Here is a 17065-nt window from a genome sequence, read left to right as displayed (position 1 = left end):
GTGAGGATTTTTGTTTTCTTTATATTGAGATGTAATCCATACTGCAGACTGTATTCTTCAATCTTCATCAGTAAGTGCCTCAAGTCATCCTCACTATCAGCAAACAAAGTTGTGTCATCAGTGTATTGTAGGTTGTTAATGATTCTTCCTCCAAACTTGATGACATGTTCTTCATATAGTCCAGCTTCTCAGATTATTTGCTAATATAGATTGAATAAGTATGGGGAAAGGATACAACCCTGACACACTCCCTTCTTGATTTTAAACCATGAAGTGTCCCCTTGTTCTGTCTGAACAACAGCCTCCTGATCTACGTACAGGTTCCTCATGAGTACAATTAAGTGTTCTGGAATTCCCATTCTTCTCAATGTTATCCATAATTTGTTATGATCCACACAATCAAATGCATAGTCAATAAAACACAAGTAAACAACTTTCTGGTATTCTTTGCTTTGAGCCAAGATCCATCTGACATCAGCAATGCTATCCCTTGTTCCACATCCTCTTCTGAATCCAACTTGCACCTCTGGAAGTTCTCTATCAATATACTGCTGCAATTGTTTTTTTAATTATCTTCAATAACATTTCACTTCCATGAAATGTTCAATACTTTCTGCATTCTTGGAATCACCTTCTTTGGAATGGGTACAAATACAGGTCTTTTCCAGTCAGTTGTCCAGATAGCCGTCTTCCAAATCTCCTGGCATAATGAGTGAGTGCCTCCAGTGGGGCAACCATTTGTTGAAACATCTCAATTGGTATTCCTTCAATTCCTGGAACCTTGTTCTTCGTCAATACCTTCTGTGCAGCTTTGATTTCTTCCTTCCATTGGTTCTTGAACATACGCCACCTGTTGAAATGGATGAACGTCGACCAGTTCTTTTTGGTACAGTGACTCTGTGTATTCCATTCCAAGTTCTTTTGATGCTTTCTGCATCATTCAATATTTTGCCCATAGAATCTTTCCATATTGCAACTCAAGGCTTAATTTTTTTTTCCTCAGTTCTTTCAGCTTGAGAAATGCTGAGTGTGTTTCTTTCCTTTTGTTTTTCTAACTCCAGGTCTTTGCACATTTCATCATAGTAATTGGCTTTGTCTGCTTGAGCTGCTCTTTGAAATATTCTCTTCAGCCTTTTATCTTGTCATTTCTTCCATTTGCTTTAGCTACTCCCCATCAAAGGCAAGTTTCAGAGTCTCTTCTGACATGCATTTTGGTCTTTTCTTCTTTTCTCATCTTTTTAATGAGCTCTTGCTTTCTTCTTGGATGATGTTCTTGATGTCATCCCATAATTCTTCTGATTTTCAGTCACTGGTGTTCAATGCATCAAATCTATTCTTTAGATGGTCTCTAAATTCAGGAGGGATATATTCAAGGTCATATTTTTGCTCTCTTGGACTTGTTTTAATTGCCTTCAACTTCAAGTTGAGCTTGCATATGAGCAGTTGATGGTATGTTCCACAATCAGCTCCTGGCCTTGTTTTGACTGAAGATATTGAGCTTTTCCATCTCCTCTTGCCACAGATGTAGTGAATCTGATTCCTGTGTACTCCATCTGGTAAAGTCCATGTGTATAGCTGCCATTTGTGTCATTGAAAAAAGGTATTTGCAATGAATAAGTCATTGATCTGGCAAAATTCTATCATGTGATCTCCAGCATTATTTCTGTCACCAAGGCCAAATTTTTCCCTTACAGTGATTCTTCTTTGTTTTCAACTTTTGCATTCTAGTCACCAGTGATAATTAACACATCTTGATTGCATGTTTGGTCAATTTCAGACTGCAGAAGTTGATAAAAATCTCCAATTTCCTCATCTTTGGGTTTGGTGGTTGGTGAATAATTTGAATAATAGTAGTATTAACTGATCTTCCTTGTAGGCATATGGATATTATCCTATCACTGACAGCATTGTATTTCAGGACTTATCTTAAAACACTCTTTGTGATGATGAATGCCATGACATTCCTCTTTAAATTGTCATTCCCAGCATAGCACATCACACAGTTGTCTGATTCAAAATGGTGAAACACACACACATATAGTAAGATGTATAATATAAAACAGAGAACTCCATACCCTGAAGTCTACAAAATAGCTTCAGTATTCACAAAGATCAGAAGTTTTCTGGAATAAGTATGAAAAAATTATACTCAATATTAAAAACTATGTATATACATATACATACACACACACATACATGGAAACTGTACTTTTGCTTGTAAATGGGACTTTAAACTAAACCCCATACTATGTCTGTGTGACTTTCGTGTGAATACTGGTTATTGAATATGTGCAGGTTTTCTGGTACATATGCACTCATTTCTGGTGCTTGGTTTCTTTTCTCTGCACAACAATTTTTTCATGTAACACTTTTCAAATAGTGTTTACCATGACCATGGAGAAATCAGCTACCATTTTAATATTCTGCCAAACTATAGAAACCAAAACCCAAAACCAAACCCAGTGTTATCGAGTTGATTCTAACTCATAGCAATCCCCACTGGGTTTCTAAGGCTGTAAATCTTTGTGGAAGCAGATTGCCTCATCTTTCTCCTATACATTAATGGGTTAGCATCTAAATGCCTTATCCAGTACACTACCAGAACTCCCTACCAAAGTATAGAAAAGCCCAGGAAAAAAGTGGGGAGGGTCAAGTCACAGAGAAAGAAAATTGAATTGAATTGAGGTGAGACTTGAAACCCTGACATGTATCCCCAGGTTCTTAAAAATGACCTAAATTCCATAGCAGTCTAAACACTGGCACTTTGTTTCATACTAGATGAATGTATTTTCATGTATAAACAAAATTTGGTTTGTGTTCAAATTTGCAAAAGTGTAGCTAATTCTCAAGTAAAGCTATCCATCTTCTATTTCTTTCCTTAACAATTGAAGAGAGTGGGAAATTTTCTGTCATCAAGGCCTGTAAACTGGGTTTAGAAATGAGCTGTCCTTGGTTCTGAAAACTTGATGGACTTTTGAAAAATGCTACAAGGGGTCTCTAGTTTGTCACCCAAATTGCATGTCAGAAAACAGAACATTTTGTCACACTTTGACATCATTCAATCATAATCTGAGTTTGACTTCAAAGCTTTCACAATTCAATTTTACTTTGAATTAAGAAAATATGACTGTAGAGCAGAGTGGAAGGGCAGACAGAACATTTCCCTGAAGTGACAGATGGGGCAGAACTGAAGAGGAGAGGATGTGTTTTTACTCTTTTGCTTTGTTTCATTCTCAGTAACTCACAATTAGTGCACAGCTGTCATCAGACATTCTGGAAGACTTAGGAGACCATCAGGCCTGGAGTTATTTGAATATGGATTTGGCAATGATGCTAACTAACCATGGTGGTTTCTGTCTTGTGTATGTGAGCTTGGATAACAAAAACATGGAGCCTACAGCTCCTTTTCTGATCTGCAAATAAAGACTTTTGATTGTGACTGTCTCAGGTGTACTTGATCAACACATCTTTTCTAAAAAACAAAACAACAACAAACTTTTGTCCTTCTTATTAGGTAGTCGTAAATAAAAAGACTTTTGGTTGATACAAAGAAACCATGCTGAGAAATTTTGGGTCATTCTACTGAAATCTAAAACAACAATGGAGTAACCCAAAGAAGCACACAGTCCATTAAGGATGGTAACCTGATTTAGTGAGAACAATGATAAGAAACTTGCGGACATAAAATATGAAAATAACCCATAACTCAATTGTTCAGTATAAGGAGGCTCTTTTTTAAGCTCTCACTTTGTTTTGGTCAACATCTCCTAAAAAAATGTAATCAGGGATAGAGATGATGAATATTCACTTTTATTCAGACTAATATTCCAGTTGACCAAAACTGAGCCCAACAGGGAGAAAATGAAGGAAAGATATTGTGTTGAATTAGTTGACGTGCTCTCCATTCATTATACTGACGTTAAGAATTATGTGATTTATTATAGGTCAGGGATAGTTTTTAGCATCTAATGTCATTTGAAATAAAGCTTAGAGCAATTTCAAGAGGTTTCACTGAACTATTTCTGCTAAGCAAAATTGTTCTAAGTAAACAAGCCTAACTCCCATCAGAAGCTAATAATGTAAAATATGGACTATGATATTATTTACATGGGATTTGAGGTAAAGCTTAGGAGCTCTGGTGACATAGTGCTTAAGGCATTTGACTGCTAACCAGAAGGGTGGTGGTTCAAATCCACCAGCCACTCCTCAGAAGGATGGTTGGACAATCTACTTCCATAGTGATACCACCTTGGAAATCCAAGGAGCTGTTGTTATGAGTTGGATCCAACTCGAGGGCAGTGAGTTTGGTTTAGTTTTTGGTTAAGGTAAAGTTTCTCTAAAATATGTGCAATAGCATGTATAATGCCTGTGAAGTAGTGAAACCAAGACCCTCCACCTTATAAACCTATAAAATGACTTTTGTTATTGACTCCTTTGAAGACATAAATTGCCCTTTGTTTCTTTTTCTAAGGGAATATCCCTCTCTTCTACACCCTACTCTCTAATCTTCAGGTGTGAGGGAAAAGGCAGTGCTCCGGCAGTTGGTTCAGAAACTTCATTATCACAAAGCCACAGAGGCACAAGTGGATCAGTGGTGGAACTCCCACTCCAAGCAGGAGACCTGGGTTGGATTCTCCCCCAGGGCTCCTCACGTGCAGCCACCATACGTCCTCAGCACAGGCCTGTGTGCTGCTGTGATGAACACATTTCAGCAGAGCTTCTGGACCAGGACAGACGTAGAAGAAAGGCTTGTTGAGCCACTTCAGAAAAGCCAGTGGAAACTGTACCCATCATGGGTACAGTGCAGGATGGTTTCATTCCATTGTGCATGGAGTTCCACTAGCTGAGATGCTGACCAGAGGAAAGCTAACAATAACAATAAAGATATGTGTCATTGCATGGGACTGTTGTGTGATCTGAGTATATTTACTTTCTACTGTTAGAATTAAGAAACTCCAGTATAAGGCTTAGAGAGTAGGTCTTCTGGCTATGCCTTGGTGTGTATATGTACACTTAATATAAGCACATATACCTCAACACACATACAAACACAACTATTGTCTTTACTCTGTCACAGAGAACCAAGCCAACTCACTGCCATCAAGTCAATTCCAACTCATAGAGACCCCCACTGGGTTTCTGAGGCTGTAAATCTTTATGGAAGTGGATTGCCCCATCTTCCTTTCACAGAGCAGCTGGTCGGTTTGAACCCTGACCTTCTGGTTAGCAGCCAAATGTCTTATTCACTACACCACTAGAGCTCCTTGAAGCTGTCATAGATAAAATATAAAATGAAAATACAAGCAGAATAGGTATAGCCTTATATGCAAAGCTGAATTAATTTTACTAATGGAGGAAATCTTAACAGATTTATGTTCCTCTTTTTATCTTCAGCATAAATTCTTTAAATTGACTAGAATTCTTTTCATAAAAAAAAGAGAATATGCCTTTCAGAACTAATGCTAGGCTCCTTCCTAATAAAACAGCAATTACAGCAAAGCTGAACTAGGTTCAGATGTCTTGTCTAAATTGTACTTAGGGTCATGTTTATTTGTACAATTCGGTATCAGGTTAAACTCTATTGCTATTTAAAATTAGCTACTTATAGCATCTTAACAGTATAAATATTAATTAAGAGTACATTAGGCACCACAGTTTTGAACTTTATCATGTGATTATTTTGTCCAAATGATAAAAATAACACTTTTTAAGAAAACATAATCCGCAGTATACAAGATACTGTCAAAAAAGCATCAATGCACTGCACATTTAAGGATGATAAACTCATTAAAAATGGCTTTGACAAACACATGTACCACCCAGATTGACCTTAGAAAATTCAGGATTCTTGATTATATGTACATGCATTCCAGAAATATGGGCTTAAGGTAAGGCAAAGGGCTATGGGATTAAACTTCTTGCATGGAACTCTTCTGCCAGGAACTGCTATATATTAGTGTATACTAGTGTGCTCTGGTAGCATAGTGGCTAAGACACTTGCCTGCTAACCAGACGGCTGGCGGTTCAAACCCACCAGCCACTCCTCGGAAGGAAGGTTGGGCAATCCTACTTCCGTAGTGATACTGCCTCGGAAACCCAAGGGGGGTCGCTATGAGTCGGGTTTGACTCGACGGCACACAACAACAACAACAACAGTGTGCACACGTTCCATTTATTTATTGAACATTTATTAAGTATATATTCCATGTAGGAGAAAATACAGTTGGACATGGCAATTTCAATTTCTGCTTTTTAAAACAATACACAGTAAAACCTGCAAAAGCCAGAACCTGTGTAATGTGGGAACCTGTCAGAGAAGGAAAATTCAAATACAGTATTTATCACTAAAATGAGTGAGAAAAAACCTGAAACCTGCCAAAGGAAGAAAATTTGTGAGACTCAGAAAAAGAAAGTGATCCAGTCAAGTTCTGGGTCTTAAATAAGTCCTTGCTTCTGTGTTAAAATAATCATTTATGGTTGTAAATTCCCTTTTAAATATCGATTTAGCTGCATCACAAAGATTTCATATGTGACGTATTTTCACTGCTGTTTGGGCGCAAACTTCCACTTGGATATTTTAACTGACTTGGTGGGGGTCCAATTTCCATGCATATGAGATGCTTATGGCTAGGATTTTGGAACTGATGTCTAAACAGCTTCACATTCTAAAACATGAAAAATTATCAAAACATCCCACATGTGCTTTGAAAAAGAAATATGTCTTTCTACTGTTATTAATTTCTGTTAGAAATCCATTATTTAAAACTTCTCATTTTGTGTTCCAGGTTTTTACCTTTTCTTTATATTTTAAATTTATAGGGTTTTCTGGCCGCATTGTATATGGTATTTTCAGATCAAATTGTAGATCTAGTTTCTCTTCACCTGTTTCTTCTCTGCTGCTTAACCTGTCAAGTACATTTTATGTCATTTTTTATAGTTTTAGTTCTAGAAATCCAGTATGTATGTTTCTACATGTGTGCATTTTAGTTTCATCTTGTAATCTGCCTGGAGATTTCTGAGAGTCTTTTAAATTTTTTAATCATTTGTTTCGCGTATTTTAATTTTTGAACACATTAAGGACACTGGTTTCTCTTCCTGATGAGTCCAGCTTCCCATCTTTTTCAGGTTTGCAGTCACTGGCCCTCGTGCAGGCGGCTGATTTTCAAGTATATTCTGTGATGTTTCTGATTGTCGGTTCCTGCTTCATGAAACATTACTGGGGGAATTACTGGAGGACTGCCTGGAAAGTCCACGATTTCTGGGAAGATTTGGGTTAGTTTCAGTCAAGTGTTTGGCACTAGCAGCGCACAACTATGTTAACCAGTGTTCTAGACTTGGGGCTCTCTGTGCCACAAACTTCCCCTCTACCTTGATTAAGAACAAAGCAGTCAAGAGTCCATGCCAGCTTCCTCTTGAGTTGATCTAATGAGCCAGTGTGTTTTTGGGTCTAAGCTTCCTGTAGGATTCTGTGATCTCACTGTCCATCTTAACGAGACTCTAGACTGTTCCTGACTTGCAGGTAGGGGCTGCTTGCAGAAACTAGCCACTAGTAGTTAGTAGTTACCCTCCAGGGAGCAGCTGACTGCAGTTCACACAGTGACCTCTCGGGAGTCCTGTTTACTCTTAATGTTTAGCATACGATGTTTTCCTTAATATATTGTCAGCAAGTCAGTCTTTAAAATACATGTTTAATAATTTAATCCAGTATTTTTACACAATGTGTATTGAAAGGTTTTTTTTTTTCTTTTTAGATTATGTACTTCGCCATAGTGTCACAAATATTACTTAATTTATTCTAAATTGTATCTATTTATATTTATCATCAGTTAAATATTCAAAGGGAGCTCTGGTAGCATAGTGGCTAAGGCACTTGACTGCTAACCAGAAGGCTGGCGGTTCAAACCCACCAGCCACTCCTCGGAAGGAAGATGGGGCAATCTACTTCCGTAGTGATACTGCCTCGGAAACCCAAGGAGGAGTCGCTATGAGTCGGGGCCGACTCGACGGCACATAACAACAACAACAACAACAAATATTCAAAAGGGCATGATTTTCAACCCCACCAAACACTACGCCACCCTTGACTGATTTGAAGCTAATTCTTTAGAAATGCATAACTATCTATTGTGCTGACTGAATCCCACCAACTACCACCAAGACACAGATTGGACAGGAAAATTGCCAATGACTGAAGTAGTCTTTCAAAGGAACTCACATTACTGTAAAGATGGTCAACACAATGTTACACATACCAGAGTAGGCAAGGATGGATGGATGGATGGATGATGGATGGATGGAGTCATATATTTAAAAACAAAACAAAACAAAACAAAAAACACCTCACTGCTATCGAGTTGATTCTGACTCATAGGTTTTTGAGGTGGTAAATCTTTATGGAAGTAGATTGTCCAGTCTTCCTTCCATAGAGTGGCTGGTGGGTTTGACCCACCAACCTTCTGTTAGCAGTCAAATGCCTTAGGCACTACGCTACCATAGCTCCTTTATACATACATATGTGTGTGCGTGTATGTGTGTGTGCACGTGCATGCAAATTATACCTTGGTGACTAAAGGTTCTTCTATATAAAACATATTTGTTTCAGTCACCTCATATGCATGCAGATGTTCAATAATGAAAAAGAAAGGAAAAAGAAGAATTGATGACTTTGAACTCTGACATTGTTGAAGAATATTGGATACAGTGTGGACTGCCAAAAGAACGAATGAATCAGACTTAGAAGTACAATCAGAAGGTTCCCTGGAAGTGAGTAAGACTTTTACTCTTTTATTTTGGGTGCGTCCTTAGGAAAGACTATTCTCTTGTCATGTATGTTGAAATAGGGTGTCAGCAAAAGTGAGGAAAATTTCAGAGAGATGGAATGTCACAATAGCCACAAGAATTGACTCAAACATACCAAAAATCATGGCATGAAAATGGTATAATACCAGGCAATGCATTATGTACAACAATATGATGAGTTGGAACCAACTGAAAGGCAACTAACAATAACTATAGATATATATATACATATATATGTGTATGTGTATATGGACACATGATACATACATTTAAACACATTGCCATCAAGTAGATTCTGACTCTTAGTAACCCTATAGGACAGAACAGAACTGCCCCATAGGGTTTCTAAGACTGTAAATCTTTATGGAAGCAGACTGCTACATCTTTCTCCCAAGGAGCGTCTGGTGGATTTGAACCACTAACTTTCAGTTAGCAGCCAAGCACTTAACCACTGCACCAGCATGGCTCCTTACACATATGTGCACAAATTATATTTAGATATATTGATATAGTGACTGCAACAATGGGCTCAAACACAGCAACAATTGTGAGGATGGTGCGGGACCTGGTAGGGTTTTATTCTGTTGGAACCAACTCGACAGCACCTAACACAGCCCTATAGGCACACGCTTAAATTGTATACGAGTCAAGTTATAATATCATTGTATCTGCATATATGCATATATACGTAATTACACTTACCAGCTCTGCTCTGTGGTATGTAGACATTGTGCTGTCATCCGCTTACTAGAGTGAAGGAAGTGTGCAAGCCTACATCATGCCGCAATATCTGTGAGTGGCACGCAAGTCATTATTTTTTTTCACGATTCCTCTGCCTTTCTTTGTTTAATAGCTTTGCTTTCATACAGTCTGTCCACAGTTCCTGTCTCTAGTTGATGGACACGAACTATTTCACTGGAGCCTATTGCTATCCTGCCATCCCTGCAAAGTCCCAGCAGACTAGAGAGGGGGCCTGTTGCACGATTCTTGTTCAAACATCCTACCTGTTGCTTTTCACAGACTTTGTTTCCTAGCACAGATATTAGCTGCCAGCTGGCTCTGACAGTTGTGAACTAACACTGACATCTGTGTTGGTAACATACCAATATTTACAGGTTAGGAAATATAGTTAATTGATTACGAGGGACCCAGAAATTTTTGTAGGTAAAAGGCAGATTGATACACAAATTCAAAAGGAGGTTATATAAACTTTGTGACCATCAGAAAAACATTCTTTTAAAAATAGCTCTAGAACCCAAGGTCTCTTTCAAGAAATACCTGTTGAATGGTAAACTTATGGCACATGTTTGTTTGCAAAGAGAAAAGTGATTGCAGAGAACAAGAGAGGAGGTTAATTCAACCTTAACACCAGTCATCCATATCATATTTTCTACCTATCCACTATGTCAGAAAACCAAAAAAGAAAGGTAGAAAGATATTAAGGAAAAACACAATTTTGAAATGAAGTGGAATATAATTGAAAACATCAAGGATATTTTAGGAAAATGATTAACATTGAATCTTTGTGACTTCTCTTTCTTAGGTTCTTTACAATCCGTGAATAACTCATTGTGAGGAGGGTCAACTGAACCTTCCAGCACAGTGACCTGCTGCAATTAGGTGTCCAGGAAAAGGACCATATAACATAGTGATACAGGTAGGCAGAGGAAAAAGGAGGTGGCAGAGGAAAGCTTGTGTGCGCACACACACGTGTGTGCCTGCTGTCTGTCCATATGTATGTGAGTTTGAGCAGGTACTTACTGCTCCAGTCCCACGACAACTTGCAGACTGGCATTCACCGCTCATCCGGTTTGGAATTAAGACGTCATCCCAGCAAGATGGACCCTTTCAGGAAGAAAAAGAAAGAAAGAAAATATGTCTTTGGTGCCCAACTTGTTATACAAATTTTCTGCCCTACTACATTTTCTTTAGAGACTAGTTGAAGCAAACCTCAAGGGGAGCTGAAGTTTGAACTCACCGATCATTCAACCAAAGTGAGAGAAATCAGCCTTCCACAGCCTGCCTGCAGGGTTGGCCCTTGGCTGCCCTCTGGGAACTTACATTTTGGAAGAGTTGCCCCTCTTCCCTAACTGATAACGGTTTGCAGTGTCTGTACTCTATGCAAGCAATGTGGTTCCTGCTGAACATGTGCTTTCCTTCTGAGAATTCAGAATTTTAATATGGGCTTGGAAGATGGTGTCCACCTCACCAGCCCCCTAAAAAACCTTGGACACTGACTATCTATGACCTTCCCTAGTAGACCCTACTTCACACGTGTTGTCACAACTTGTTGCTGGAAGAAGTAAGTTTGTCCTGTGTGACTCTGGAGCCCTGGGGACACTGTGGCACAGACAGACAGACTTGGCTACTAACTTAATAGCCAGGGGCTAAAAATCACCACAGAGATAAAGATGTAGCAGTCAACTTCCACAAAGATTACAGCCTTCAAAACACTATTGGCCCATTCCTTTCTGTCCTAGAGGGTTATCATGAATCAGAATGGAGTTAATGGCAGTGGGTTGCATTGGGTTTTGTGTGACTCCTCTGGTAGAGGACTCTAGAAAACCTGTCCATGCTCTTCCTGAAAATGTACCTGCCCCATGCCTTTCTCCCCTTAATGATTCTGCTTTGCATCCTTTCACTACAACGTATCTTAGTGTGAATACAACTATATAGGGGTCCTGGCATGGCACCTGGCTGTGCACAGTGGACTTGGGGATCCCGACACAGTGACATCAAAGTAATTGTCAAGACAATGTCCTCCCCGCTACACAGAAGGTGTGGCTCACATCACTTAGGGAGAACAAGAAAGTGCATTGTCTTTGCACTTGTAAGTGTAGAGCTTACATTTCCAACCCCACCCTAGTCAGAACAATGTGAAGATTTATTTGATTTTCAACCTAAGAATCTCTCTGTTGACAATAGACAGATGTTAATGATGGTATACAACCAAATATATACAATATTCTATATATGGTATTCAGCTTGGACAATATAAAAGCAAAGATGCAGATGCTTAGAATGAGAAGTCAAAAGTGGAGCGGGGGGCACTAACAGGAAAGTTCAACAAGACAGAAAATAACAAATGCTGGCAAGGACGTGGAGAGATTGGGACTCTTATATACTGCTGGTGGGACTGTCACACGATAAACCACTGTGGAAATTGGTATGGTGATTCCTGAAAAAGTTGGAAATAGGAATACCATTTGGTCCAGCAATACCATCACTAGGTATATATCCCACAGAAGGCTCTCTGGTGTGGAAGTGCCTAAGGCATCTGACTGCTAACCAGGAGGAGGCTGGTGGTTCGAACCCACCAGCTACTCTGCAGAAGGAAGACAGGGCAATCTCCTTCCATGAAGATTTACCCCCTTGGAAACCAAAAGAGAGTTGCTGTGAGTTGGAATTGACTCAATAGCAGTGACTTTGGTTTGGTTTTTATCCTAAAAAAGTGAAAGCCAGGACACAAAGAGATATATGCACACATATGTTCATCACAGAACTACTCACAATAGGAAAGAGATGGAAACAACTTAAGTGTCCATCGACAGAGGAATGGATACCAAATTGTGGTACATACACACAACGGAATACTATGCAACACTAATGTATGGTATAGAATCTATGAAACACCACATAACATGGATGAACTTGGAGGACATTAAGTTGAGTGAAATAATTCAATTACAGGAGGACAAATATTGTATTAGTCCACTATTGTAAAAAGTCAAGGAAAGGTTTATATATGGAAGGAAACTTTCTTGGTTATCAGGGATGTGGGGAAAGAGGACAGAAAATTGCTAGAGAGGTAAGAGTCAAGTGTTGATTTGGGTAAAAGGAAATACAACATACCAAATGTGAGTGAACAAAACAGTAAACTAAGGAAAAGGAAGACACAGAGGGTTGCGCAAGAGGTACAGACAATAAACACTTTTATATACACAACACTGCATTAGCAATAACGACAAGTATTAATCTATGTGTAGACACATAGGCAGACAGGATGAATGATAAGTTGTATCTACACAAAAGACAATATATCCATGACCTTATATAAGTTTGGCAAATGATTTGTCTACACACCTATTTGTATGTTCTGTAAGAATGTCTGTGTAAATAGAACTAACAAGGGGCAAAGTTATGATAACTTTTGTACACAGCCAACCACCCTGAGGGAGCAAGTTGTGGGGGTTCCGAACTTGGGACCATGATCACAGGGGACATCAGGCTCAATTGGCATAACTCACTACATTAAAACATTGTTCTACATTCCACTTTGGTGAGTAGCGACCAGGGTCTTAAAAGCTTACAAGCAGCCATCCAGATGCAATAATTGGTCTTTCCTCATCTGCAGCAAAGAATGAAGAAAACCAAAGACACATAAAAACAATTTGCTCAAAGGACTAATGGACAATGTGAAGCCCAGGCTACTTGACCATGAGACCAGAACTAGTTGGTGCCTGGGTACCACTGTCAACCACTTGGCAAGGGATCATCACAGGATTCCTGGATAGAGTAGGAGAAAAACATGGAACAAAACTCAAAATAATTAAAAAAAAAACCACCAGACTTACTGATTTGATAGAGACTGGTGAAACCCCACAAATATGGCCCCTAGTCACCCATAGGACTTGGAATTGAACTCACTCCCCTGGCTTCCAACCGAACAACAGAAAGTCATATGAGGTGAACAGTTACATCAGGTAGATACACTCCTTAGAACAATCACTCATGGGAGAGCAGAAGGGCAGCGATTGTGTAAGGAGAGAGCTCAGTGGGCAGGAATCCATATGAAAGAAGGGCATAGGCAAAAGGTAACCACAGAAAGGAAGCAGGAAGAGAGCTGTTATGTTATGGGGATTGCAGTCAATGTCATGAAACAAACTGTAAGGACTGCTGAATGGAAAATGAATTTGCTGTGGAGCTAAGGAGAAAAGGGAAGAGAAAGACTAATAATTTATAGGCTGCTGATCTTCATTTTAAAACCTGTACATTTGATTTTAACTAAGTGTGCATATTCGTTTGTTAAAATTGTAAATGTATTGAAATAAAAACCAGGTAGATAAATGATCCATCATCCATGTGTCAGTTTGTCCCACTCGCAAGTTGTTGTAATGCTGGAAGCTATGCCCCTGGTATTTCCAATCCAACAGGGTCACCTATGGTAGACGGGTTTCAGAAAACCTTCCAGACCAAGGCAGATAAGGAAGAAAGAGCTGGTGATCAACTTCCAAAACTGAGCCAGTGAAAACTCCATGGACCACAACAAATATTACAGGATGTAGGGCTGGAAGGTGAACCCCCTAGGCTGGAAGAGTGTCAAACACAGAGGTGCTGCAGCAACGGACTCAAGCACACCAAAGGTCTGAAGACAGTGCAGGTAGGTTCCATCTGTGTGCATCAGATCACCAGGAGTTGGGGCTGACTTGATGGTAATTAAAAACAACAGCAAAGAAATGACGCGTAATATTTCGATTACATGCATCAGCCTCATTTTTTCTGGCATTGAGTGAGAAATTCAGTGGGGACAAATATGGTTTGCACATAGCCTCTTACGTAACAGTCTTTTATGAGAATCCAAAAGGGTGGGAATTTTTGGTTTATTATTTATTTTTAAATCTCTGCTTTTCCAGAGATAGTGCTCTGTTCTAACTTTATATAACAGGTATCTCTCCTTTTTAGACAACTAGGAAAATATTAAGAGTCAAATGAATGGCCCACATCCCATAACTTTTGGTAGCTTATAATAAACCCTTGGTTTACTAGTAACACCTACGGCTCCATATATTTGCCCTTGTTTACTGTTCTTTGGCCCCTCCTCCCTAACTTGATTTTATGCTTAGTTTTTGTCTACAAGCTTGTCAAGTGTGCCGAACTGAGGCAGGGTGTCATTCAATAATTTTGAAGTTCCTGTGGTCTTTTCCTTCTCTCACTTTCCAAAACCACTGATGTCCCACCAAGAGCAGATTCTCACGCTGCCTCTTTCATGGGCCAGGCAGTCATCTGTCCTAATGGGGCAAACTGGTCTGTTGCCTGTTGACAGTGGTAAGTAGTGACTGGAGATTTGCACTGAACTTCAGCACATCAAAAGGCTCTGAAAAGTTCCTACTTCGAAAGAAACCCATTTAGCTGTGGTTGGCCTTTTAATAAACCAAACAGCACTTCTTCCCTTCTCGTTCATGATGCAACCGTTTCTCTGGACCCTAGTAGAGGCGCACCAGGCTGCTTATAGCACAGATAATGGTAAAGATAAACTCAACTTGGCCACAGCCTGCAGAAGGAGCAAGGATGCCCAAACATAGGAATTAGGCTCCCATTTACATTTCTCCACTCAAAGTAAGATTTCCAGCCTCAAAGCTGAGCAGTACATGGAACTTTCTGTTGATATCACAGACATTTATCACATCGTGATTTTTTAGAATCCAAATCAGCACTGACAACATTTCCATGGCAATTCCTGTAATTACCACATAAAGTACTACTTTATCTGTCAAATCCTTGGGTTATATGGGGAAATTATAGAATGCTCATTCACAATTTCCTCCTTGTTCTCAGACGATAACACAATAACATAATTAAGAAAACAACAGGATTCCTCTGAACGTGGAAACTCCATATCCTATCCTACCAGGGCTAGTTTATCTGTACGGTTTACACTGCACTATTGGGAAGTTCCCGGGTGGTATGGATGGTTGATGCTTGACTATGAGCAAAAAGGTTGGTGATTTGAGATCACCCAGACTGGCCTGGTGATCTCTTTCTGAAAAGTCATAGCTCTGAAAAATCCTAGGGATCATTTTTCCTCTGCACACACGGGATCAACATGAGTCAGAATGACTTGACCAAAACATGGCAGCAACATCAACTGACCGCCATGCTACTGCTGTTTGTGTCCAGGGAAGGGACTTGGCTACTTTGTTTTATTTATTTATTTACTGTTGATCTTTTTTAAATTATTATTATTATTATTTCTTTTAAGAGCTTGTTTTACATTCAATGTTACGTGTACATTTAGTTTCACTCCCCATTTACCATGTCCAGCCCTAACCCAGTCTCCTCCCCTCCCTACCCCATAAACCTCCTCCTGTGCCCCTCATATTTCTGCACTCCTGTTTGTCCTGCATTTCCTCCATCTGAATGTTGGTTCTCTAGTGCCCTGTGGGCTATTGTTCTAAGGGATGTATTACCATAGAGTATGTGGGTGAGTCATCCTGGGTTGAGTGGTCTGCGCGTACATCTTGTTAACTATTGGGCTGAGAGCCAGCCCCTGGGGGTCAGTTTTATTCCAGGCGCAGAATGTATTCCAGGGCCATAGTATTGGGGGTCTCATCAGACTTCCTGTGGCCAGTAATTCTGGTCATTATTGAGTTTTTGGATTTTGTTCCATGTTTTTCCCTCCCACTTTATCCAGGATCTCCAGATTTGGTCCTTTCCTGAGTGGTTGGCATTGGTAGCTAGACACCACCTAGTTCTTCTGGTCTCGAGGGCCATTGTGTCCTAGGGCTGATTGTTTCCAAATGCCCTTGTTTTTTTGCATTTTTCTTTGCTTCTGATGCTAGGAGACCATTAGCTGCATCTTAGATGGCCGCTTGAAAGCTTTGAAGACCCTAGTTGCTACCCAGCAATGTAGGATGAGGAAGAAGGCTTTTATGTATTTTGTTGTGCCAATTGAGTTTGGTGTCCCCCAGTACTATGGTCCTGAGACGGTAGATCTATTGGATCTCTCTCCCATAGTGTCCAGGTGTCTGTGACGGATCATGCTGTCTTCTATTATTTCTGTAATGATTGCAAGCATTTTGTATCACTGGTGTCTGTGAAAGATTAGCTTCAGCTGAATCTATCCTTGGTCTAGAGTATACTCCTGTTCACTGACCTGCATCTGATCCTCTCAGGTGTTTATGTGTTTATCTGTAAACTGGTGTTTGGTATTAATGATAATGCAGTATTGTGGACACATTGGTTGGTATTAGCATCTGTCATCTATCTCTTATGTGCACAATTCAGTGTCCTCCCATTTGCTAATGCTATCATGGTGGTCACAGGTCCATTCCGTATATCCCTCCCCTTACCCATGTCCAGATGTGGGCCCCAACTAGCCTGAAATTAATTCCTCCCCTTCCCTCTTACTGGAAGAGATCCATATTTGTACCCATTCCAAAGAAAGGTGATCCCACAGATTGTGGAAATTATAGAACAATATCATTAATATTGCACGCAAGTAAGATCTTACTGAAGATAATTCAAAAACAGTTGCAGCAGTATATTG

At 39.6% G+C, this 17065-nt stretch overlaps 1 protein-coding gene across 1 annotated transcript in view; it reads right to left on the bottom strand.

The window, feature by feature from the left end:
- Positions 1 to 17065, bottom strand: part of PRKN (parkin RBR E3 ubiquitin protein ligase) — a 1601593-nt gene that overhangs the window by 969930 nt on the left and 614598 nt on the right. The window contains exon 5 of the mRNA XM_042781573.1: positions 10561 to 10644. Coding sequence (XP_042637507.1) covers positions 10561 to 10644 — 84 coding nt within the window. The remainder of the gene's footprint in view (positions 1 to 10560; positions 10645 to 17065) is intronic.

Source organism: Orycteropus afer, unplaced genomic scaffold (genome assembly GCF_000298275.1).
Source record: "Orycteropus afer afer isolate SDZICR_OR568_19922 unplaced genomic scaffold, OryAfe1.0 scaffold00135, whole genome shotgun sequence".
In the NCBI taxonomy this organism is placed as follows: Eukaryota; Metazoa; Chordata; class Mammalia; order Tubulidentata; family Orycteropodidae; genus Orycteropus; species Orycteropus afer.
This window is presented reverse-complemented; position numbering and strand designations above follow the sequence as displayed.